The sequence below is a fragment of the Colletotrichum truncatum genome (genome assembly GCF_014235925.2).
Source record: "Colletotrichum truncatum strain CMES1059 chromosome Unknown Contig_0009, whole genome shotgun sequence".
Taxonomy (NCBI): Eukaryota; Fungi; Ascomycota; class Sordariomycetes; order Glomerellales; family Glomerellaceae; genus Colletotrichum; species Colletotrichum truncatum.
The window spans coordinates 3,197,016-3,219,613 of NW_027222406.1; the positions used below are offsets into that span (position 1 = coordinate 3,197,016).

Consider the following 22,598-nt stretch of genomic DNA (forward strand, 5'->3'; position numbering starts at 1 on the left):
TGTGGTGTTCGAACTCCTCGAGTCATTTCGGTATTAAGGTCAGGAGTTTTCTGATACCCCTCGTTGAGTTGCAGCGTCGTGGGCTCCAAATCTTCCCTTGTTGAGTAGGCGTGCGCAAGGCCAACGTTTTTCAGAACTCGTAATAAAACTGTCTCATCATCCTTTTGCATAACCGGGGCCTTGAGGCCATTGTGCTGGATGAACTGGCTTAACTGATCTATCCGAGCGCAGAGGAGTTCTATTGCCATCCTGAGAGACAATCTAGTTAAATATTAGCTCGATATTCACTGTTATTAACTTTGACTGCAACGTGGGTAACTTGCTTTCGTTTGTCTTCGTTGGCTTGAAATCGACAGTCTTTGCCTTTACGTTTGCAGTTGGAACAACAGGGGGTCTGACCATCACACTAAATTAAGAGATTGAGAAGTCAAAATTCTAATAACAACTTCATAATTGGTTGTTTGCGGATGTTTATCGGCCCACTGCTTACCTTCACTTTACTCTCACGACACGACAAACATGCCGTGGTGACATGTTTCCTTTTCGTCGACTGTGGTGCTGATGCCATGATGGCAAGATGATCTCGTGACTTTTATTTGCTCTTTCAGCCGTGAAAAATCGTCATTTACTTGTGTAGGAAGCAGAGAGTGGAGGGAAAGTAGATGAGGAAGAGGTTCAATATTGTGTTTCCCCGCGCTAAACATGGATGCCATCTTCGGAATTCAACCCCCGTAGATCCACAGACAAGACAAACCCCACAGCCACCCCAACTTTCCCCGCACTCAAGGTTCATGTCGTGGAGCAAGGAGCCGGCTTATGCATCGCCCTGGCTGTGCATCTCCTACCATGAATACGTATAGCATAGTAAGCTTAAATGATGTCAAGAGTGGGTTCACTTTCTTCTCAAAACTAACTTCTTAGCTGTTTAGCATATTCTACGTATTTCATCAGATGGGCTCTGTCCTCTCAACTTGTCTGATTGAAGCAGAATCTTTTCTACAACATTGAATGCTACCTGATGTTTGCTATTCATGATCCTAGGAGCCGGATTAGGGTGCCTCAGGCTGCGCCTGCATTCTGGTTTCCAATCGTGATACTCTTGATGTTCTGATATTCTTCCAGCCCGTAAAGACTGCCCTCTCGGCCATAGCCGCTCTCTTTAACACCACCAAAAGGCGCCTCTGGAGCACTGATCTTGCCAGTGTTCACACCCACCATCCCCACTTGCAGTTTCTGCGCTACACGCATTGCACGGCTTATATCTTTTGAAAAGAAATACCCAGCGAGACCGAATTCGGTGTCATTGGCCAGTCGTACAGCATCTTCCTCAGTTTCAAACTCGAACACGGGTGCTAGAGGTCCAAATGTCTCATCCTTGCTTACTACCATATCTTCGGTGACACCAGAAAGTACCGTCGGTTGGAAGAAGAAGCCTGGCAAGTCTAGAGATTGCCCCCCAACTTCAACCTTGGCACCTTTGGAAGTCGCATCAAGGATGTGCTCCCTAACTTTCTCAATAGCGGCTTTATTGATAAGTGGACCCTGCGTGACGGAGGATTCGAGGCCTTGGCCCAACTTGAGCTCAGCTACTTTGCCAACCAATTTGCTAGTGAACTCTTGAGCGACCCCTTTTTGAACATAAAGTCTGTTTGCGCTATTGCGGCATTAGTATTAAGCTAACGACGTGATGCCAGGCATCGGCAGACGATCAACAAAAGAAGTGGACGCTACGTACCAGACACAGGTCTGTCCGGAACACCGGAATTTACAAAACATTGCGCCTTCAACTGCAAGATCGAGGTCGGCGTCATTGAAAACAATGAAAGGGGCATTACCGCCAAGCTCAAGGCTCACACGCTTGAGTGTTGTCGAGGCCAAGTTTGCCAACTTTTTACCTACCCCAGTCGACCCAGTGAAGCTGATTTTTCGAACTAACGTCGCACACCCACTTCTCGCACACCCCCACATTTCGCACACCCATAAATCGCTCATGTAGAATTTTACCCTCTTCAACATTCTTTAATATCTTCACCACTTTTACAGCGATTATTATAATTCTTTGAATAGTTACTCTTATACGCTTAATGGGCCAGTATACGGAAACAGAAGTCAATCAAGCTCTCAATGCAGTTGCAAGTGGGCAGAGTGTCCGAAAGGCAGCTCATGATGCTGGAATTCCACCATCAACCCTCCAGTCTCGATTAAAGGGTTCACAGGCAAGAAATGTAGCTTTCTCTAGCTTCCAGAAGCTATCTCCAGCACAGGAAAGTCACTTAGCTGAATGGGTGCGTATCCAGGCGGCGTTAGGGCTGCCGCCAACACATCAACAACTCAAGGAATTTGCCCAGCGAATCCTAGACATCAGAGGCACTACCCAGCCACTTGGGAGAAACTGGATTCAGTTCTTTATTAAGAGAAATCCATCAATCAAGGTTCATAGAGCTAGAGCCATCGATTCTAAGCGTGTCAATGGGGCCTCAACTAATGTAATCAGGCAATGGTTTCAACAACTCGCCCTTCCAGAGATCAAGGCGATCAAACCACATCATCGCTATAACATGGATGAAACTGGTATCCTAGAAGGCAGAGGATCAAATGGCTTAGTACTGGGATCATCAGAAAGCTCATCAATGCGAAAAAAACAGCCTGGGTCTCGGGCTTGGACAACTATGCTTGAGTGTGTCTCTGCAACTGGTCAGGCGCTTCCTCCACTTGTTATTTATCGAGGGAAATCGGTTCAACAACAATGGTTTCCTCTTGATATCCATAAACGTGATATTTACAGTGGTTGGAAGTTCACAGCAACTGAGAATGGCTGGACTTCAGACTCTACAGCTGTGGAATGGCTTGAGAACATCTTTATCCCTCTGACTAAGCCTGATCATCCCTCTGAGCAGAGACTATTGATCCTAGACGGTCATGGCAGTCATGAAACAACAGAATTTATGTATCTCTGTTATAAACACAAGATATATCTCCTTTTCCTACCGCCACATACATCCCACGTTCTCCAACCTCTAGACCAAGCAGTCTTTGGGCCTCTCAAGGCGACCTATCGAAAAGAGCTTGGATACCTCATTCAACACAACGATTCTACAGTTGTAGGCAAACGGAACTTTCTTACCTGCTATGGAAAAGCACGCCAGATGGCATTTTCAAGCAAGAATATCAGAAGCGGCTGGAAAGCAACAGGACTATGGCCCATTTCGATAGCTCGACCGCTCATGAGCCCTCTACTGCTTGAGAATGCTTCCAAGCCCTCAAAGCCAGGCTATTCTACGCCTATGAGGGCCTCTGATGGTGGAAAAGACGAAAACTGGGCATCTGCTACATCCATAGTAGCCTGGTCAACGCCCAAGAAGACAGTTGATCTATATGATCAACTTAGCTTATTCAGCAAGTTGGATAAAGATCAGCAAACGCAGCGACTGTTGTTTCGGAAGGTTCAAAAGGGATTTGATGAAAAGGACTATCAATTGGCTACAGCAGAGAAGAAGATTGCAATGTTGGAAGCAGAAGTTGAGGCTGGAATGGTACGGAAGCGGCGTAAGGTCCAAATGAGCCCAAATTCGAAGTTTGCCAACATTGAGGCAATTCACAAAGCCCAAATTGAGGCTGGCGAAATTGAGGATAGCTCAGATGAATCTAGCGAGCCTGAATTACCTATTAAAACTGGCGATAGTATCACAGTTGCAGGAGACGAATCAGACTTATAGTTATGAAGTTGATGAATACCTCATGATGACCCAATTTATGGGTGTGCGAAATGTGGGGGTGTGCGAGAAGTGGGTGTGCGACGTTAAGGGGTTCGTTGCAAGCTCAGTTGCCGCTTCACGATTTTTTGTGGGACAGACCTGGATTAAGCAAGGTGGCAGGCCAGCTTGGATCGCCAGTTTGGTCAAGGCAAGACAAGTGTAAGGTGTCTCGCTCGGAGGCTTGATAACAACTGAGCAGCCTGCTGCGATAGCCGGTCCGACCTTACGAGTGATCATTGCTGCCGGAAAGTTCCATGGTGTGATGATTCCACACACACCCACTGGCTCTCGAATCGTGAGTAGTGTTGTATGTGGACTAGATGATGGGATTGTTACACCATAAGCTCGGGTGGCTTCTTCGGCAAACCAGGAGATGAAGTTCGCAGCATACACAACTTCTCCCCTTGCTTCTCCGTACGTCTTGCCGTTTTCAAGACTAAGGATGGTTGCGACTGTGGTGTTCAGCAAAATTTTGGGAGATATTCGAAAGATACAACACTTACTGTCCTCTTGATTGACTAGAATGAGATCGTACCATTTCCTCAAGAGTGCCCCTCTTGAAGTACCTGTAGTGTTGTTGAAAAATGCTATCTGCGCTTTGTTTGCGCTATCTATAGCCTTTTTAAAATCTTTAACATCGCAGTCGGCTACCTGGCCCAAACTCGTACTAGTTGAGGGCTCTTCAGAAGTTGTTAGTTATAGCAAAATTTGCATTGATTGATTGATAGCCTATACCGACAACGTCAAACTTTCTGTCCTTCGCAAGCCATTGGCCTTCAATAAACGCGTCTTCGATAAACAAGTCTTTTCTGCTTAGCTGAATCGTCTTAAAGTTAACAAAAGCCATAATGAGAGTTCTCTAAGTCACAAACTTTGATTTGTATCGGCTGGGAGATTGTTAACTACGGACCTTTTTCAGGGCATTTTGATGGTAAGTCGCATCAGCACTCGCGTAAGTCTCTGAAATTGAGCCCATAATGAAGGATTTATAGGTTGTTTAAAAGGATATTTATGTTTTCAAAATTAAAGATCAAAGTAATGTGACGAATGACTCAACTTTTAAGGTTGAAACAGGCCATTCACTCTTTATGTAAACAAATGGAATTGGCTCCCTTTAACCTATTGAATCCAGCATTTTCACACGCTCCACAGATCCCGTCATTTCCAATATCTATAATGCCGAAGATCCCATTCATTCCAAAGTCCGGTGATGTTTAATCACATTTCCGACGTCGTTAGACACGCGGATTACAAATACCGTCGGGAAAATTGGCCGACCCTGCCAAGGGAACCAGGTGGGGCTCTGCCCATCTCTCGGAGGGTCAATTCCGACCACGATTTATGTCAGTCTTGACACATGTACCGAGTCTATGAGCCCACCTACCGCTTGTCAGCTGTCTAACTTAGCGAAAGTTTTGGAAGACAATGCTTTGTTGCCAAGCCATTGTTGGGCTTTTCGATTTAATATTGTTGATACCTTATGATAGTAAGGCTCGAAACGACGCTAGACTCACCAACACTAAGTGGAAGCAATGTACGACTGAATTTACAATTTCTTGTTTGAACTGGGAAGTTCAATGATCGCTTCATCTACGGCACGCTAAAACTCTTGGAATTTCGTAGGATAGAACTATCTTTTCTTTTAGGCAGTTTACACAACGGCCTATTGCTAAATTTCAATTATGCCTAGTATCGTTTGCGGGAGATAGTGCTACACAACAAAACCTGATCGATTTAACCTCATTCATTCGACCAAGCGCAGGGCGCTCAAATTCCCCAGGCTCAATGTCTTTCTCAGGTAGCTGACCATGGCATAGCCTCCTGTCATCCCATAGTGTTGGCCCACAGCCGCTACAACAGTTACAGTTAAGAAGACCGTTATCATAGGTGACAAAGTTCTTGACCAGCGGTAGACCGTGAAAAGAGGCCAGAGGAAATTTCCACCAGTCATATTGAAGGCAGCCCAGTCAGGAAAATAAGTTTTGAACCAGAACGACCTAGCTAAGCCAGGCCAAGACGCAGCATTTCTGCCATAGTCTCCGATGTACCAATTGGAACAGTCTCCGGAAAAAACGGTATCAGCCAGAGATTTATGAATCGCATTCGTCTCACGGTCCTCAGCAGCCTGCTTGACCTCAATGACAGATGCTCTGCGATCAATCAATGGTTTGAAAAGTGATTTGATGGCATAATCAACCTGGGTTTCGCAGGCGAAGAGGGCCGAATTGTTGGCTGGGAAAGTATTAGGACCGAAAAGAATAGCGAGGTTCGGAAAGTTGTGAACATGCGTTCCAAGATACGCTTGTGCACCACGACACTCCTTCCATTGTTCATGGAGGGAAACACCAGTAGTGCCGATAATGTTCATTGGCGTCAGGAATTGGGAAACTTGAAAGCCTGTCGCTAAGACAATTATGTCAAAATCATCTTTGACCCCAGAGGAGCTAATGATACCGGTCTCGGTTATTTCTTTAATCCCCTGCGGAATCAGCTCAACATTCGGGAGATTGAGACTTTCAAGGTAACCAGGATCGAATATCCGACGCTTGCATCCCAGTGGAAATTTTGGGATGATATAATCCCAGTATTTTTTGGGCGCAACGGACTGGATGTATCTCGTGGATTCATCTTCTGCTTCAAGTCGTGCTTTCAGACCCTTGGGAGTTGGAAAATAAGTAGTCGTCTCCTCGTCTGCATCCAGAAAGATCTGAAGCCTAAGCCAACGCATCCAAAATGGCACCCATCGAAACATGAATTTATCGGTTTCTGTGTATTGTCGGTTTGGCCGAGAATGAAACCATTGCCCGCTTCTGGCATACTGCTTAACAAGAGCTGCGTGTTTGGCCAAGGCCGGTATAACTTGTGCCGCGCTACAACCGTTGCCAATGATTGCAATCTTCTTGTTCCTGTAGTCGACACTGTGATCCCATCGTGCAGTGTGGAACATGGCGCCCTGAAACTTTTCCATCCCTGTGAACTTCACGTCACGGGGAAACGATATAGCACCAACCGCAGAGACCAACACCGAAGCGTAACGAGAGTAGACAATCCCAGTCTTGAGGTCTTTCAAGGTAACTTCCCATTTATCAAGGTCATTGTGCCAATTCGCTCCAATACATTCCACACGGCATTGTACATGCTTGTGCAAGTCAAACTTGGTGCAGGTGTCTTCCATGTCTGGAATGGATCAGTCTGTATCCGGCAGTCTAATCACGTGTGCACTTACATTGGAGAATCTCTGCCTGTTCGCAAAGCTCTTTTGACCAATTTGGATTCAAATTGAAACTGAATGAATATAAGTGTGATTTCAGATCACATCCGCTGAGAGCGCGAATATTAGACCCTTTGATACTGGATAACATGTGGTAGGGAGAACTTACCATCCTGGATACGTGTTGGTCCTCCATGTTCCCCCCACGCCGTCAAGCTTTTCGTAGATGGTGAAATCCTCGAAGCCTAGCTCATGCTTCAAACGGTACGCCATGGCAATGCCAGACGGCCCAGCGCCGATTATGACGGCGTTTAGCGCTTTAGCATATTGAGACATAGTGTGCGTCCTGTGGTAAAAGTTTCGTCAAACTGGACAGATTGGATTGTGTTATAAAACCTTTGGGTAAAGTCCTAAAGCTTGGGAGGCGAAATCGTTGGAAGGAGCTTTGACTGCGATCCTTAATGATGGCTTCTACCAATTACGGAATAGATTTAAATGCATGTAGCGCAGCTGAAAGCTGCCGGAAAAAGCTATATGTCAATAAGAGAGTGTGTTTTGCCGCTGCTTGTATCCCGGCAATGAGCTTCGTACATCCTGATCTTGGCATTTTTTCGGGAACTATTACTACGGAACTAGCCAACGGTGGTCATCGGATGCTTAGCTCCGACAGATCTTAGGGATTTGCGATTCCGAGTAGTACGCCTACAACTACACTGCCAAGTCGGGATTTACACTCCGACTCCAAGTCACTAAGTAACTCACTCTTACCAATTTCAACGCCTTTCCAGACAGTGAGCCCCCATACCACGTGTGCAGACCTCAGTTTAGACACACAGCAGAACAATCGATAATACAAAAGAAAGAGTAGGCCTACAAAATAAAAACGAAGTTCGCTTATGTACAGGACCGTTCAAAACCTCGCATTACCTAGGAGTTACTTAGTGGGTGCTCGTAATAGTAGCGTGCCCAACTACTCATCATGGATTAGAGATTTTCAGCCTTGATTCTATGTATAGATGCCATAAATGTCTCCTGTTATCCCATTAAGTTGTCTTTATATTAAAAAAGTAAACTCAATTTGTAGCTATTGCTTTATTCGCCATAATAGATCAGTTTCACTTTTTTAATGTCTTGTTTTATTCGAATGTACTGATGTACTGCTTTGTCTCAAATACTTCATCACTTTAAGATGTAAGAGTAGATCGCTCCGAAATACTGGTAGAGTAGAATTAGGTTCGCTTGAATAGCTTTAAACTACCAAAATGATACGAAAGCTCAGCCTTGAATTCTGTCTAAACTAAATCTGTTTCCAGCCTACCAGTCGAGCATTTGTCCCGGCCAAGTCATCCAAATATATCAACACTCGATTTACGATTCCTTTCTTATCCAGTTCAAATCGGTCGTAGTTGCTCACATTGGAGGCTGAATAACCATATGTGGTCATGCCGATGCTGGCTGTGACATACTTCGCCCAAGTGGTCGCAACATACTCTTCAACACTCACAATTGGTGTCCCATCCTTAGGGAACACGCTGTCATGATATGCTTTATCCTGCTGATCGAAGTGACTGAAGCTTGGACAACTGACAACGCGTGTCGGAATTCCCGACGACGATAGCGACTCTGCAGCTGCGACTGCATAATGAAGATTTGTACCACAGCTGGCCAAAGTAAGTTTGAATCCCGTCGCATCTTTGATAACATAAGCACCCTTTTGAACCTTGGTCCGATCTGTTGACGGCACATGCCCAGTGAGATCTCTTCCCAGTGACAACATGGTAGGCCCATGGTGGTTACCCAATGCAAGCATCCAAGCCCCGATGGTTTCTTCTGCATCGCAGGGCCGGATATAAGTCAGGTTTGGCATTGCGCGGTATAGAGAATCCAACTCGACAGGTTGATGCGTCGGGCCATTTTGACCCTCTGCAAAGGAGTCGTGGGTTGCAATGTGAATGACAGGCAAGTGACTCAGTGCACCCATTCGAACGCCAGGTGCAGCCTACTAACAGGTAAGTTCCTAAACAAGAAATGTTTCCTAGAACCGACTTACATAGAGATAAAACATAAAAAATGTGGCTGTAATTGGCAAAAAGGTGCCAGGTCCATAAGCAGCCAATCCGTTAGAAATCGCTGCCATGGCATGTTCACGAATTCCATATCGAATGTAGCGTCCAGAATAGCTGATTGATGGGTGGAAAACATCTGAATCGAGATAAGGAATTTTGTTCGAATTGACAAGATCAGCGCCTCCGCCGAAAAGCGTTGGACAGGCCTTCCATAGTCGTTCAAGCAAAGCTCCGTTCACCTCGCGAGTGGCTGTCCCCTTGAATTGGCTGGAATCCAAGCTTTTGAGGACTTCCAGCCACTCAGGTCCGCGACTTCCACTTCTAGCTCTGAAGAACTCTGAAGATAGTTCTGGATAAACAGATCTATACTTCTGGAGCAATTCGTTCCATTCTTGTTCGATCTGTTCGCCATGAAGTTTCCTCTCTCGGAAGTACTCCAGGGATTTTGGAGGGATATAATGAGTCACAGTCGGGTCTTGACCAGCCAACTGCTTTGAAATTGCCACACTTTCAGGGTCAAAAGCGCCATGGTGTGCTTTGAATGTGCCAGCAACGCTTGTTCCCAAACCAATCACCGTGCGAATGTTGATAAAGATTGGCTTGCCTTTTAGCGATTTGGCGAACCGCAGTGCAGAGGTCATCGCTTCCACATCGTGATTGCCGTCAGCAATTTCAAGCACATGCCAACCTGATGACCGCATCTTGCTGTTTATGTCCTCGGTGTTGATCCAATCAAGTGGTCCATCGCAGGTGACTTTGTTGTTATCATAAAGCAACACCAAGTTGTCCAGTTGCAAACTGCCGGCCAGAGAAATAGCCTCAAGAGCGACTCCCTCCATGAGGCAACCATCTCCAGTCATACAGTAAATCCGCGATTGCACCACATCAAGTCCAGGTCTGTTGTAACGGGATGCCAAGTGCTTCGAGGCAATTGCGAGACCCACAGCATTGGCGATGCCTTGCCCCAATGGCCCTGTTGTAACCTCCACCCCAGGCACTTCGATCTCTGGGTGAGCGTGACAGATCGTTTTGTACCCTCCTGTCTTGTCGCCTCCGTACCCCTTAATTTGGTCCATGGTAAAGTTTTCGTAACCGACCAGATGGTTAAGAGCATAAAGAAACATCGCAGTATGACCTTCATAATGCCATTAGCAAAGCTTCAGCCAGTGATATATGCTAAAGTGGTTACTGACCGTTGGAAAGCACAAATCTGTCCCGGTCAAACCATTCGGAATTCTTGGGATTATAACGCAACGTATACTTGTAAAGGGCAACACCAATGGCGGCCATACCAACGGCCGAACCACCATGACCTCCTCCGTTTTGATTGCAAATGTCGAAGATCAGATTGCGTAACGCAAGAACGGCTAAATCATCATCGTTCAGCGTTTCCCTCCACCCCTTGAGCTGGGTGTTGCTGTTTCCATTGCGTCTATCCTCCATTGATTTCACAGGCGTACCGTTTGCAATGGTAGCCTTGGGATCAGTTCGATCGTTTTTGGAAGTGGTGTGAATACCGTTTTTGTAAGACGACATTTTGCGTATAACTGACCAAGTCAGTCTTTCACGAAAATGAGATCAATTGAATTGCGAATGCTGGACAAAGAATTTCACGAATCAGAAATTCAGTACGATAAGAAGTGGTGCAAATCTCAAAAACAAATATCAGCAGATCCTATACTCGGGTAGTGATAATTGGTAAGGCGCTACCTTAAGATAGGCATTGGATCTATATTTTCGTGGCAAAGTTTACCAAATGCGATTTTCACAAGTTTGTTCCATGTTCCGATGGAATTGCACTAATTTGATAGGTGGGGTTGTTGTTCGGATCTCAAATCCGGAGTGGGAAGCATCGGGAGTTAGGCTCCGGCTTAGATCTGTGCTTTGTTGACATCTAGAGCGGACAGTAGCAAAAATGAAATCCCGGAATTCTCCTGCAAACCAATCCGTGAAAAAGGTCACGGAAGAGTCGTGAAGAGGTCTACAGTCTCGATCTAGTAATGCCGTGTTGAGGCATACTTGATGAGAGATCTCTGAATGCGGAAATTCTGGTCCGGTCCCTTAATCATCAGTTATACATGGGTTGAGACAAGGTAAATAGCATGCAGGCTCTGAGCTGCCCTCATCTACGTACCTATATCAACCTTTCTGTTACCTTTAACTGCCAGTGTTCTAGCTCCTTCGAAGTACTTTGACTCTTACATGAACCGGTTTCGCAGTCTGACCCTTCAAATAGTAACATGACGTCCAACAACAAAGATCAATTCCATCCTTCAGCAGATGTTAATCGATACTTGGCTAATTCTGTCCATAACTTGTTATCCCTCAAGGGACGAACCGTTGTCATAACCGGTGGGGCACGAGGACTAGGATTGGCATTCGCACTGGCAGTCGCTGAAGTTGGGGGCAACGTCGCCATCCTTGATGCAGCTCAGGAGCCTCACGAGCACTTCTACCAAATTCAGAAAGAGCACGATATAAAGCTCAAATACTACAGGTTAGCTCTTACTGGGAAGGTCCAAGGCGCATGCACTAGTCAATTTAGCTTAACCTCACCTTCAGGAGCGATGTAACGAATTTTGAGGTCCTCAAACAGACTTTTGATGGTATTGTTGAAGACTTCGGCCGCATCGACGGACTGTAGGTCGGTTCTCACCTTGCAAAAGCCTGATGCCTGACTGGTTTTAGTGTCACTGCTGCGGGAATTTGTCCCGATGAACCCTTCTTGCAGCGAAACCCTGAATCTGTAGCTAGGTGCATCAGCATCAATGTCCTTGGAACTTACTTCGCTGCTCAACTGGCTGCCGCACAAATGGTGAAGCAAGAGCCGACAGAGTTCAATTCCCGTGGAGGCTCAATTGTCATGATTGCTTCTATTGCTGCGCATGTAGCGAGCAAGGGTCAAACAACAAGTGACTATTGCTCTAGCAAAGGCGCAGTGGTGTCATTAGCTAAGGCGCTTGGTGTGGAGCTAGCTGCAGTCGGTATTCGTGTGAACAGTATTTCACCCGGGTAAGGTGCCCTTGCTTTGGGGTTAACAGTTTTTGTATTAATATGGTGTGCAGATATATGGCCACAGACATGACTCTGGATTTGTGTACTCGCAACCCTTGGCTTGGAGAGATCATGCATAATGAGCCGCCTATGCGTCGAATGGGCGACAGAACTGACCTCAAAGTCCCGGTAGTGTATCTTCTTTCAAATGCAAGCGCATATCATACTTCGGACGATATTTTGATTACAGGGGGTATCCATGCAGGCAGGTTGATGTAGAAAATCTTAACCGCACGCAAACGCAAGTAATATAATGGGAAGAATTAGTATCGCAATCAACAAACTACCGCAAGTTGCCATGAGCCCCAAAATGCTTTGGATGTTTAAGAGTGCGCCAAAGAAATTATTACTCGACATCTGTCGTTGACTTTGCCAAAGCTTTCAAGATATATTGCAGAATGAATGTAGATGTTTGCATCTAGGATGCCGATCCCAGCATAGCATAGCCACTACCCTTTCAGTACCCTATGACATTCTAGGTCTCTTCTAGCAGAGCGTCGGAACGAGCCGGCTCTGTCTGAGACAATTTACAGCTAAGAACCAGAGCGTGACGATACAGGTTTACAACCAAAGCTGAGGGATTCGGCTTTGAACCGTCTGTTAGTACGAAGTATCTCCAGGTATTTTCAGTGTAACACCATCAAAGATAGCCAGCCAGCCAGCCAAAAGATGCTCTGTCATACGCGTACCTCACCGCCAATCACAGACATAACCTATTTAGGAAGGTGGCTGGGCTTTTCGCTGATGAGGTGCCCTGTCGTGCTTTGCGCTCGCCAGATATTACTGGACGTACCTATATATCTACCCGGAAATAAATCATTTCAACAATTGACTATTTCCTCACCTCAACAATAAAATCCATCAAAAAGCCAGAATCACTAGATTGTGATATCGGGGGCAAGCCATAGGTATTCTTAACGCCAGAGCAGCTCTTGCAAAGTTTACTGTGACGATACGTGCTGGTCGCTCCCGAGCGAGTTCAGACTGGGTCAATCCATAGATCTTCAACCACAGTACACTGGATTCACAATGTCCCGGCAAGAAACCGATGCCGAATGCTTGTCTGCTCAGAGAGCCTTGGAACAGGAAAAGAGCGGCGTGGAAGAAGAAGCACCTCAGGATCCAAATATTGTTGACTTTGATGGCCCCAATGACCCAGAGAACCCGCTTAACTGGTCGACGACCAGGAAAACAACCATCGTCATTGTGTCTCTCACCGCATTGCTCTCGTAAGATTCCTGTGCAACCTATTCCGATTATTTACTCGCGAATTTCGTCTAGGGTGCCAGAGCTGATGCAATTTGCTCTCTATCCTAGGCCTATCGGTTCCACCATCAGCGCAGGTGCAGCAGCTAACATCATGCAGCATTTTGGCACGACAGATGAGGCGCTAGGGGCGCTCATGACAACCATCTATCTTCTCGGATTCGCGTTCGGCCCTATCCTTATCGCGCCTCTGTCAGAGCTGTACGGGCGTGCAATCATGTTCCGAACTTGTACTTTTCTGTTCACTGTTTTCAATGTCGCCTGCGCGGCAGCGAATAGCTTCAGCTCCCTGGTAGCGTACCGTCTGCTGGCCGGCATTGCTGGGTCATGTGCGGGCACGCTGGGCGCCAGCTCTATCGCGGACATGATCGTGCGTGAAAAGCGCGGGACTGCGATGTCTGCGTACGTTATGGGCCCGGTCTTTGGACCGACCATCGGGCCCATTATCGGTGGTTATTTGACGCCGGCGGCAGGCTGGCGATGGAATTTTTGGCTTATAGCCATTGCGTCGGGTGTCATGACCGTCCTCGTCATCCTTTTCTTAAACGAGTCTTATCCGTACGCGATCCTAAAGAAAAAGACGGCAAAATTGCGCAAAAGCACAGGGAATCAGAACCTGCGGTCGGCCCTGGATACAAACAAGACCCCCAGACAGCTGTTCAAATTCGCCATACTGCGCCCACTCAAGATGCTGATATCTCCCATCGTATTCTTGATGTCGATCCATGCCGCCACCGTGTTCAGCTATGCCTACCTCTGCTTCACCACTTTCCCTCGTATCTTCAAGGACCAATACGGCTTCCATAGCGGAGCCTCCGGGCTGACATCCATCGGGCTTGGCTGGGTTCATCATTGGCCTTTTGTTTTGCGGTGCTGTCTCTGACCGTTGGTCTGCCCACTTGACAAAGAAGAACGGAGGCGTGGTTAAGTCTGAGTATCGACTGCCCATATTGGTTGTCGGTGCCGTTTTTGTGCCTATTGGTCTTTTCTGGTACGGATGGACAGCTGAGTACAAGGTCCATTGGTTTGTGCCTATAATCGGGACCACCTTCACAGGCATCGGCATTGTGATTGCATACGTGAGTTCTCTCAAGTCTTGGCAGTTGCAAAATTAATCAATACTTCGTACAGACGACCATCGCTACGTATCTTGTAGACGCATATACGGTCTATTCCGCCTCGGTGATAGCTGCAAGTGCCATCCTTCGCTGTCTTCTCGGAGCTCTGCTGCCCCTGGCTGGTGGCGCCATATTTGACGCCCTAGGAGTAGGCTGGGGCAATTCGGTCCTTGGGTTTATTTCTCTTGCATTTCTTCCTTTGCCATTTATTCTCTACATGTATGGCGAGAGAATCCGCGAATCACGACTCTTCAAGATGGAGCTTTGAAACCCTTGAAAGAGAGCCGGAAAGATTGCTTTCCCGAGCAGTGGAACTATCGAATTGAGTAAATCGGACTTGAAATCGAAGTAGAGGAGAAGAAGAAATTAAGAAATGGTTATTTTTAATAGATCTAGAGCGCGGGCAAGAACATGGACCTTGCCCATCTTGTAGTTTATTATCTATTAAAACAAACCCGAATCCACAAGATCACGAAACAACAGGACTGACACACATTTAAGGATCTCAATTCTCGCAGTAAGTATTAATATGCAGCGTGCTTCAACCTCTTTAACGATATGTATATCTAGAAGCACGGTGTTAGTGCTCAAAATGGACTGGGAGAACATACTTGTTCTCATGGCACAATAATGACCACACTGTCTTAGTAGCGCTTAGCTTCTGTGCAATCCATATGCTCGAGAGCGTAGCAGGCTGATTGTTCAAAGATTTATATCATCTCTTGCTAAGTGGTTTGCCTTCCAAAGACTCAGTGTCAGCCCCAGGTAAACCAAGCTGTTGGAGTGACCGTGGGGAATTGATAAATGTTTATACTAGCATGTGGCAGAATATTGGTTCCGATGACTTTTTAGAACATATGAATATTGTATCTAAGATGGGTTTCACAACTACCAATCATTGGTTGGTCTTTTAATACAGCGTAGTTGGATTCACCACTCGGGCAGATTGTTATTCTAAATCCCTGGGATCCGTTTCTCATACCGTCTCTTTTCTGGCCGATGTACGGAGAAAACCTTTAGCAGGGTTTGGGACTCACTGCATCTCGCGGATTGCTTCCACCTTGGCACCGGCATGAAAATCCATGCGGTTACTGGCCTCATGTTATGTCAGCGTCTTCTAAGCCCCCATGGGCGCTAAATATTGCCATGTCAGCTGATCAATAACCATGTACCTTGCAGGACGTATGAGTGCCGACGCGTGGATTTACTGCTCGCCGATCCTGATCAGCATGTGTGGGGTTGGGACTACTGGATGCGAGTCGGGTCGTCTGGGGCGCCGAACATTGGTCAGATGGTATGGGGTAATCGGACTCTTCCTGCTTGGGCTATAGACTGGTTGGAGCGAGGACCCCTGTTTCTAGAGGCCCGACTTGCGTGGTCATCTGTGACTTTTTACTTACCGATTTGGTTCGCAATCCAGGGGTAGATGGGCTGTGTGCCAAAAAGAGGTTTAGGGATCAATTATCTTGTTCTTTATCCATGATTGAGACGAGCAACCTCGGTTGTTTCGGCTTTAAGTGCTGCTATACTTTTGAACCATGTTTCTGGTACGTCCTCCGCACTTGACTCTGTTCTTGGTGTTCTTGCCTAAAGGCTACTTTCACCTAGTATGGAGCTACATAGGGTTTCAACTCCGTGTACTACGCTAGCCCGGGTTTTTGCTGTTTTACTACTTAAGGTGAACATGGGCCATACTACGATAATGGTTTAGCTTAGTAAATCTATCGTGCGTTTTAATACTAATCCGTTATTGAGAACATGAGGTTGTTGATATACGCCAGTCTAGCTGTTCGGTTATGCTGATAGCTAATATCACGAATATGTCCCCGAGAAACTTACAGGTTCAGACTTCATAAGACGGTAAAGGTTTTCCATGAAGCAAGAGCGAAGTTTAGAAACCTTGTCGCCACGGAATCGACATGAAATCGACATCGGATGGAGGTCGGGATGTTTTCTCGGATTTGACGGGATTGAGCCCCGCTGTGAAGCGGCATACGGCTCAATGAAGGAGACGCTAACCTGTATGAGTACTTGAAGATGTAAGAGTGGATTGCCCACCATGTCCCCCTTTAAACAGTTAAGCCTAGTTCCAAAGTATCATGAAGATGTATGTTGTTGAGTTGATGGATGGTGATGTACATGTTATCGGTTCGGCGATTACATCTCCGGCTGCGCCTCTAAGCATGAAAACGAGTTATCTCCGAAGCTGGCACCCATGTGCAGTCAGTTGACGCCAAGTTGTCCTCCAACATACTTGATGAGCAGGATGTCTGATAGGCGGTCAGGCGGGCAAGCGGGACAGGGTGCGGGGGGGTTGGCTGGTTCATTAGGAATCTGGAGGTACTGATTGGATGTATGGGTGATATGGCGCTAGTCTTTTCGGCGATGAAACGCATGGGTGGTGTTCGGTGTGAGAAGTGATGGTGGTTATCGACACAGATTATCCCCCAAGTATTTACTATCATTGCTTCCATGTCAACTCTAAAAGCTTGTTTATCAACGGAGTTGGCTCCGTTCGCCGTTCACGTGATTGCTCCATCAGGAAGGCCGGTGCGCGATCGGTCGGTATGACACGCCGTGTAGACCGATCTCTGACCGTGGGTTAGTGCGACTTAGTGTACTCCGTACAGGCGGCCCCACAACAGATAGACCTGTCACCAATAGTTGCCAGTAGGTGTGTGCTGAATACATACGCTCCTATGGATTTCATACTATTGTAAATATCAGGGACGATAGAATTAAGGTCTTTACGTAACGAGATAAAATAACTTCCAATGCCTCCTTGACGTCATATCTGTCATTTCTTTATTGCGTTCTACCACTGTTTTGCGTTAGTGCCCCTGCGCCCCAGACGGTCAGCTATCTTGGCATATTTGCCTTCCCCGCCCCCTCAGCTTTCTCCCTGTCAAACCAGTTGATCCGACTCCGCAGACAGAAGCGTACTATTACCACGGGTGCACGGGTAGTAGAACGTGGGAGGTGTTAAGGATGTAAGGTGAGTCCAGCATCTTTTAGCAGAGACATCAATACCCTTAGCCGCTGGCTCATAATGCCAGCTTTGACTTTTGTTGGTCGGGAAATTATCTAGGTCCGCTTTAGCGTGAGATCGTCGACTTTCCAGAGTCAATTGCGTCCAGACCGATTTTTTTTCGGTTCCGCCGCAGCGTCAAGCTTAGGGGTGCCGTTCCCTCCATGTTTGGTTGCCAACCACATATCATACGTCGCGTGACATTCTCGCACATCAGCTCAGCGAGGCTCTTGGGAGGAACAGGGTCTCAACGGACAAGTTGCACTTGTCTGGGGTCTTGGTCCGCCTTTGGCCTAGCCAGACCTGCGAGCTTTCATTCCACTGTCATCAAAGGCGAATCCAACATTCCAAGGCGCAGGGGATGCTTTCACGCCGCTAATTGGTCACAGAATTTGGGGGTGTCCACTGTTCCCGCAAGGGTGTGATGGCAAAGGGTTGAAATTTTGGCCAGCAGCAGGTTTCCAAGCGAACTTGGTAGCCCATCTTGAGGAGCTGAAGGAGGCGCGGCAGTCTGGAGGCAACCTTGCCGGGAAATGATGCGTTTCCAGAATGCTGGCGTTTATACTGCGTCTACTGGTTGCATCAATGCATCGGCAAATGCCAACTTGCTCCTTCGCTCAGGGCCTGAGCGAGGCGACAGATAATCCTAGCTCGGCAAACCGTTCAAGGTGGCATGGCCCGGGAAACTTCGACACAAGGGGCACGTAGAGACGAGCTGATTGTCAGAAGGATTGTGTACACGCATTTATTTCGGTATCTCTTGTCATCCTAACCTCATGGTCGTCTCAACAATGCGGCGCGTTGTAGGATAAAATGCTGCGGGAAATCGTCTCTACCTTATCTCTGATTTCCCCTGCTCTCTGCACCACAAAGTGGGGTTCGGTCTGCCCAGGCGATGTGGTACCAAGCCGCCGAATAAGTATCCCGTATGTCCGGCAGGCCGGCATGGGCCTCGGCGGCGTCAGCATGGCAGCAGGCATGCCGCACTCAGGCACTTTGGCACTTGGGTTGCTGCAAATGTTCGCCGGGACCCCCTGTTGATACAAGGTATTCGCTGTCCAACCAACGACCATGGCTTCTGAATCTAATCAGCGGAACAACCCCACGTTCATGGTTTACTATGTACGAAGCACATTGCCACAGGTTCAACTGTATTAGCTGCAAAACCAAGAGACCTCTAGTAGGCCCTGAATCCACTTCCATGCATTTCATCCAATCCCTTGGCTCGTGTTGAGAAGTCGCGCACTCTGTCGGAGTCAGCGAGGTGTGCCTCACTGCTGGGCAACTAACCAAGACGGCACAAGCAAGCCTTCTGCAATGAGACATTGGGAAGTAGTTGACTCCAACCAGAAGACTGGCCGCGCCGACGCCTCTCCCGAGAGACAAGCAAGCTTGTATGGGCAAGCGTTGCTTGGGATTGCTCTTTAGCCACTTAGGCGGTCGCATTGAGGCAACCAAGCAACGTGATCAATTGATTTTCCGCTCTCGTCCAAGATCGCACTGCCGATCATCGCAACAAATACCGATGGAGTGAATTAGATATTTTCAACCTCAGAGAGAACTCGCTGGAGTATTATTGGCAGCCCCGCTGATACCTTGAATGAAACATGTCGACGAACTCAGATGTAAACTAGGGACATTACTATTATGACAGTTGCTAGACACATCCATGGCCAGCAGCGACACGTGATGGGCTGGAGAAGTCCTCCAAACTAGACAATGCCTCTACCGTCGTAACGACAATGACACGGCTGGCTCCAGGCCCCCAGTCTGTTCAATCAGGTCGCTTGCAGCGTCTGCAACATATTCAGGGAATCCCTGAAGATGACGATGTTGTGTGGGGTAATTGAAACTCTGTGCACTCCGCAGCGCAGGGAGATGCAGACCAGTCTAATTTGCTTTGGGCAAAACGAGTAGAGCACGTCAGCCCACAATTACCATGTATCGTCTTGGGCCAAACACACTGGTACTGAGAAGTGTAAGCCGGTGTGTCTTTGGGGGGGAGGGTTCTGCGAACTAACCACTAGCTACACTGTGATTAGTGTTGGGTATCACAAGCTTGGCGTGCCCTGTCTCTGTCTCTTCAGCCAGTTGTACTGTCATATCTGAGTCCATCGCCACATTTTTCTTGCTCTTGCTGCTGAACCCCTGCCACACCACCCAACCCCGTCCTCTTATCAAGCCATCCCTGGCCCAGACAGCCTGGTTGTGCCCATGGCAAAAAAAAGGGACAAAAAAAAAGAGACTCCACCTCCGCGGCGGGTGTTCTTGCGGATAGTAGTATCTTGGCTAAAGTATAGTAGCGTATTCTTCCTCCTGTACGTGTAGGCTATCTCAAAACGAGTACGTTCCCCTCGTCTTGGAATGAAGATACGTATTTTGTTTTCCCTCACTCTGTCTCTATCTGTCTCCTAATTGGCTTCCAAGTCCTTTTAAGGGTCTGAAAGTGGACCACCGCCGCGGAACCGTACGCTGGAGAATGAGCCTGCCGTTGGCCGTTGAGGGCCCTCCCCGTTCCGACCGTTCGTGCCGTGTACCCCCCCGTGCCTTGGTTACTTTTACTTCCCAGTTCTCTCGCCCTTTATTTTTGCTCTTTTGTATATATGCTGCCGCTTCCCCTGCCTCTCTCTTGCCGCCAAATGAAGAAGCACATGCTCAATCCCCTTCTCCTCATCCTCCCCTGGTAGTGCACTGCTGTGCCAATTGGGCTACGGAGCTTACACCCAAATCAACCTTCTGGTTACCACAACCTACCAGATATACTCTCTCTACCTTCTACCTTTCTTCATCATCTTCACCCATTCTCCTCTTCTTTCGGGCTTCACGCCTGCGCTCCCAAAATGGCGGCGAAACATGAAGATAAAGGCGACATCAACGCCCTCGACCGCGGTCGCAGTCATGAGAACGAGAAGCGCGGCTCCATCTCCAATTCCATGCGCGAGAGCTCTGTGGGCCGTGGTGATCGCCAAAATTCCGACCAGCTTCAGCGCCACTTGACGAACCGACACATTCAGCTTATCGCCATCGGCGGTTCCATTGGTACAGCCCTTTTCGTCAGTATCGGAACCGGTCTCCAGCGTGGCGGCCCGGCCAGCTTGTTAATCGGCTACATCATCCACTCCGTCATGGTCGGTATGGTGAACAATTGCCTGGCAGAAATGTGTGTATATATGCCTGTCACTGGTTCCTTCATCCGCATGGCTGGCAAGTGGGTGGACGAGGCCTTTGGCTTCATGTCCGGCTGGAACTTCTTCCTCTACGAAGCCTTTCTCATCCCATTCGAAATCTCCGCCCTCAACCTGGTCCTCACCTTCTGGCGCGACGATATCCCTGTTGCCGCCGTTTGTGTCGCGTGTATCGTACTGTATGCGCTTCTGAACGTCGTCGCCGTCAAGTGGTTTGGAGAAGCCGAATTTTGGTTAGCCAGCGGCAAGATCCTACTGATCGTTATCGCATTTTGTTTCACCTTCATCACCATGGTTGGTGGCAACCCCCAACGTGACGCCTACGGCTTTCGTACGTGGAAGGATCCCGGTGCTTTTGCAACCTACATCAACACTGGCGACCTCGGTCGCTTCCAGGGATTGCTCGCCGCCATATACTCTGCCGGTTTCACCGTTGTTGGTCCGGAATACATATCTATGGTGGCTGGTGAGGCCCAGCGTCCTCGCACCTACCTCAAGCAGGGTTTCAAGACAGTCTACTGGCGATTTGGCGTTTTCTTCATTGGCAGCGCCATCGCCATTGGTATTGTCGTTCCCTACAACGACAAGAAACTAGCCAACGCAGGAGCTGGAACTGCCGACGGTTCGCCGTATGTCATTGCGCTTCAGAACATGGGTATCGGTGTTCTTCCTCACGTCATCAACGCCCTTCTCTGCACCAGTATCTTCAGCGCTGGTAATGCCTACACTTACTGCGCCATGCGAAGTCTCTACGGCCTCGCCCTCGACGGTCAAGCCCCCGGCATCTTCAAGAAGTGCCTGAAGAACGGTATCCCGATCTACGCGTTCGCAATTGTTATGCTCTTCCCGCTGCTGTCCTTCTTGCAGGTGTCAAACAACACGGCACAGGTTGTTACCTGGCTACAGAGTTTGACCCAAGCCGCGCAGCTGCTTAACTATGTCGTCATCTCCGTCATTTATGTCTTCTTCTACCGCGCATGCAATGCTCAGGGCCTTATTAGGAGAAACCTACCATACTATGGCTACTTCCAGCCCTACTGCGCATACATCGGCATCGTGTGGATGACCTTCATGGTTACCACCTTTGGATATACTACCTTCCTTCCCGGTCGATGGGACACTCTGACCTTCTTCTCGTACTACCTGATGATCTTTGTCGGCATCATCACCTTCACGACGTGGAAGCTGTTCAAGAGAACCAAGTTCGTTCGATCATCCGAGGCCGACCTTATCTGGGACAAACCCATCATCGACGCATACGAAGCGCAGTTCACAGAACCACCGACCCGATTCCGAGACGAGGTTCGAAAGATATTTGGTTGGAAGAAAAATAAGGGTGTATCTGAAGACGCTCCATAAACAAGGGGGATGAAGCCTAAGGGGTCCGATTATATATTCAAGTCTTGGACAGTAGTAGCAATGTCAAAGCTCAAAAAATACCTTGATCGCATATACTTTTGTCCGCGATAATGTCCTGGTCAATTGTCATCAAACGGGAAGTGTTGTACGCAATATGCCTAAGGTGATCCGGTGCGACCCATATTACCATTTGGCTGTCTGGTGCCAATCGCTGATTTTGACTAAATATGCAGAGACATTCTGTGACAACTAAACAATATTCCAAGCTACTATCAACCCGCCCGGGTCGAACTAAATAACCAAAAGAGCCTGCACCGCCGACCATGGCATGTTGTCAGTTTCTTTGGTTAAAGCAATGAAGAAAATGCTAGCGGGGAAGGCTACATCATTCGTCTGCAAGAATTTATGCGTATACGGGATTTCCTTTGCGAAGTACGATCAAGCTTCAAGTTGTGTTTCCGCAGTGATTGATTCATTATAAAAGCAGCTTCCATTGCCGTGCTTATTAAACATACCTAGCTCATAGGACATCAAACACAGCCAAATCATTGGTACC

At 47.7% G+C, this 22,598-nt stretch overlaps 8 protein-coding genes across 8 annotated transcripts; 4 read left to right on the forward strand and 4 right to left on the reverse strand.

Annotated features, from left to right (window-relative positions):
* Nucleotides 1-1,059: 1,059 nt before the first annotated feature.
* On the reverse strand, nt 1,060-1,968 carry CTRU02_213441 (succinate-semialdehyde dehydrogenase; the record flags this gene model as incomplete). Its single annotated transcript, XM_036731671.1, has 2 exons — nt 1,060-1,654; nt 1,736-1,968. 2 exons carry the CDS (start codon nt 1,966-1,968, stop codon nt 1,060-1,062), a joined length of 828 nt encoding a protein of 275 aa, XP_036576670.1.
* A 590-nt stretch (nt 1,969-2,558) lies between these two features.
* On the forward strand, nt 2,559-3,716 carry CTRU02_213442 (transposase; the record flags this gene model as incomplete). Its single annotated transcript, XM_036731672.2, has 1 exon — nt 2,559-3,716. One exon carries the CDS (start codon nt 2,559-2,561, stop codon nt 3,714-3,716), a length of 1,158 nt encoding a protein of 385 aa, XP_036576671.2.
* Nucleotides 3,717-3,988: 272 nt separating this feature from the next.
* On the reverse strand, nt 3,989-4,602 carry CTRU02_213443 (succinate-semialdehyde dehydrogenase; the record flags this gene model as incomplete). Its single annotated transcript, XM_070206053.1, has 4 exons — nt 3,989-4,042; nt 4,092-4,207; nt 4,259-4,435; nt 4,491-4,602. 4 exons carry the CDS (start codon nt 4,600-4,602, stop codon nt 3,989-3,991), a joined length of 459 nt encoding a protein of 152 aa, XP_070060446.1.
* An 897-nt stretch (nt 4,603-5,499) lies between these two features.
* Nucleotides 5,500-7,302, reverse strand: CTRU02_213444 (monooxygenase; the record flags this gene model as incomplete). The annotated part of the gene is made up of 3 exons (XM_036731674.1): nt 5,500-6,932; nt 6,982-7,076; nt 7,136-7,302. The coding sequence occupies 3 exons, from the start codon at nt 7,300-7,302 to the stop codon at nt 5,500-5,502; spliced, it is 1,695 nt and encodes a 564-aa protein (XP_036576673.1).
* Nucleotides 7,303-8,263: 961 nt separating this feature from the next.
* Nucleotides 8,264-10,475, reverse strand: CTRU02_213445 (dihydroxyacetone synthase; the record flags this gene model as incomplete). Its single annotated transcript, XM_036731675.1, has 3 exons — nt 8,264-8,965; nt 9,017-10,167; nt 10,226-10,475. 3 exons carry the CDS (start codon nt 10,473-10,475, stop codon nt 8,264-8,266), a joined length of 2,103 nt encoding a protein of 700 aa, XP_036576674.1.
* A 797-nt stretch (nt 10,476-11,272) lies between these two features.
* CTRU02_213446 (short-chain dehydrogenase reductase sdr) lies at nt 11,273-12,305 on the forward strand (the record flags this gene model as incomplete). The annotated part of the gene is made up of 4 exons (XM_036731676.1): nt 11,273-11,529; nt 11,595-11,672; nt 11,721-12,044; nt 12,098-12,305. 4 exons carry the CDS (start codon nt 11,273-11,275, stop codon nt 12,303-12,305), a joined length of 867 nt encoding a protein of 288 aa, XP_036576675.1.
* An 810-nt stretch (nt 12,306-13,115) lies between these two features.
* Nucleotides 13,116-14,738, forward strand: CTRU02_213447 (cycloheximide resistance protein; the record flags this gene model as incomplete). The annotated part of the gene is made up of 4 exons (XM_070206054.1): nt 13,116-13,315; nt 13,404-14,196; nt 14,261-14,431; nt 14,484-14,738. The coding sequence occupies 4 exons, from the start codon at nt 13,116-13,118 to the stop codon at nt 14,736-14,738; spliced, it is 1,419 nt and encodes a 472-aa protein (XP_070060447.1).
* Nucleotides 14,739-20,338: 5,600 nt separating this feature from the next.
* Nucleotides 20,339-22,042, forward strand: CTRU02_213448 (amino acid permease; the record flags this gene model as incomplete). The annotated part of the gene is made up of 1 exon (XM_036731678.1): nt 20,339-22,042. The coding sequence occupies one exon, from the start codon at nt 20,339-20,341 to the stop codon at nt 22,040-22,042; it is 1,704 nt and encodes a 567-aa protein (XP_036576677.1).
* Between the last annotated feature and the right edge of the window lie 556 nt (nt 22,043-22,598).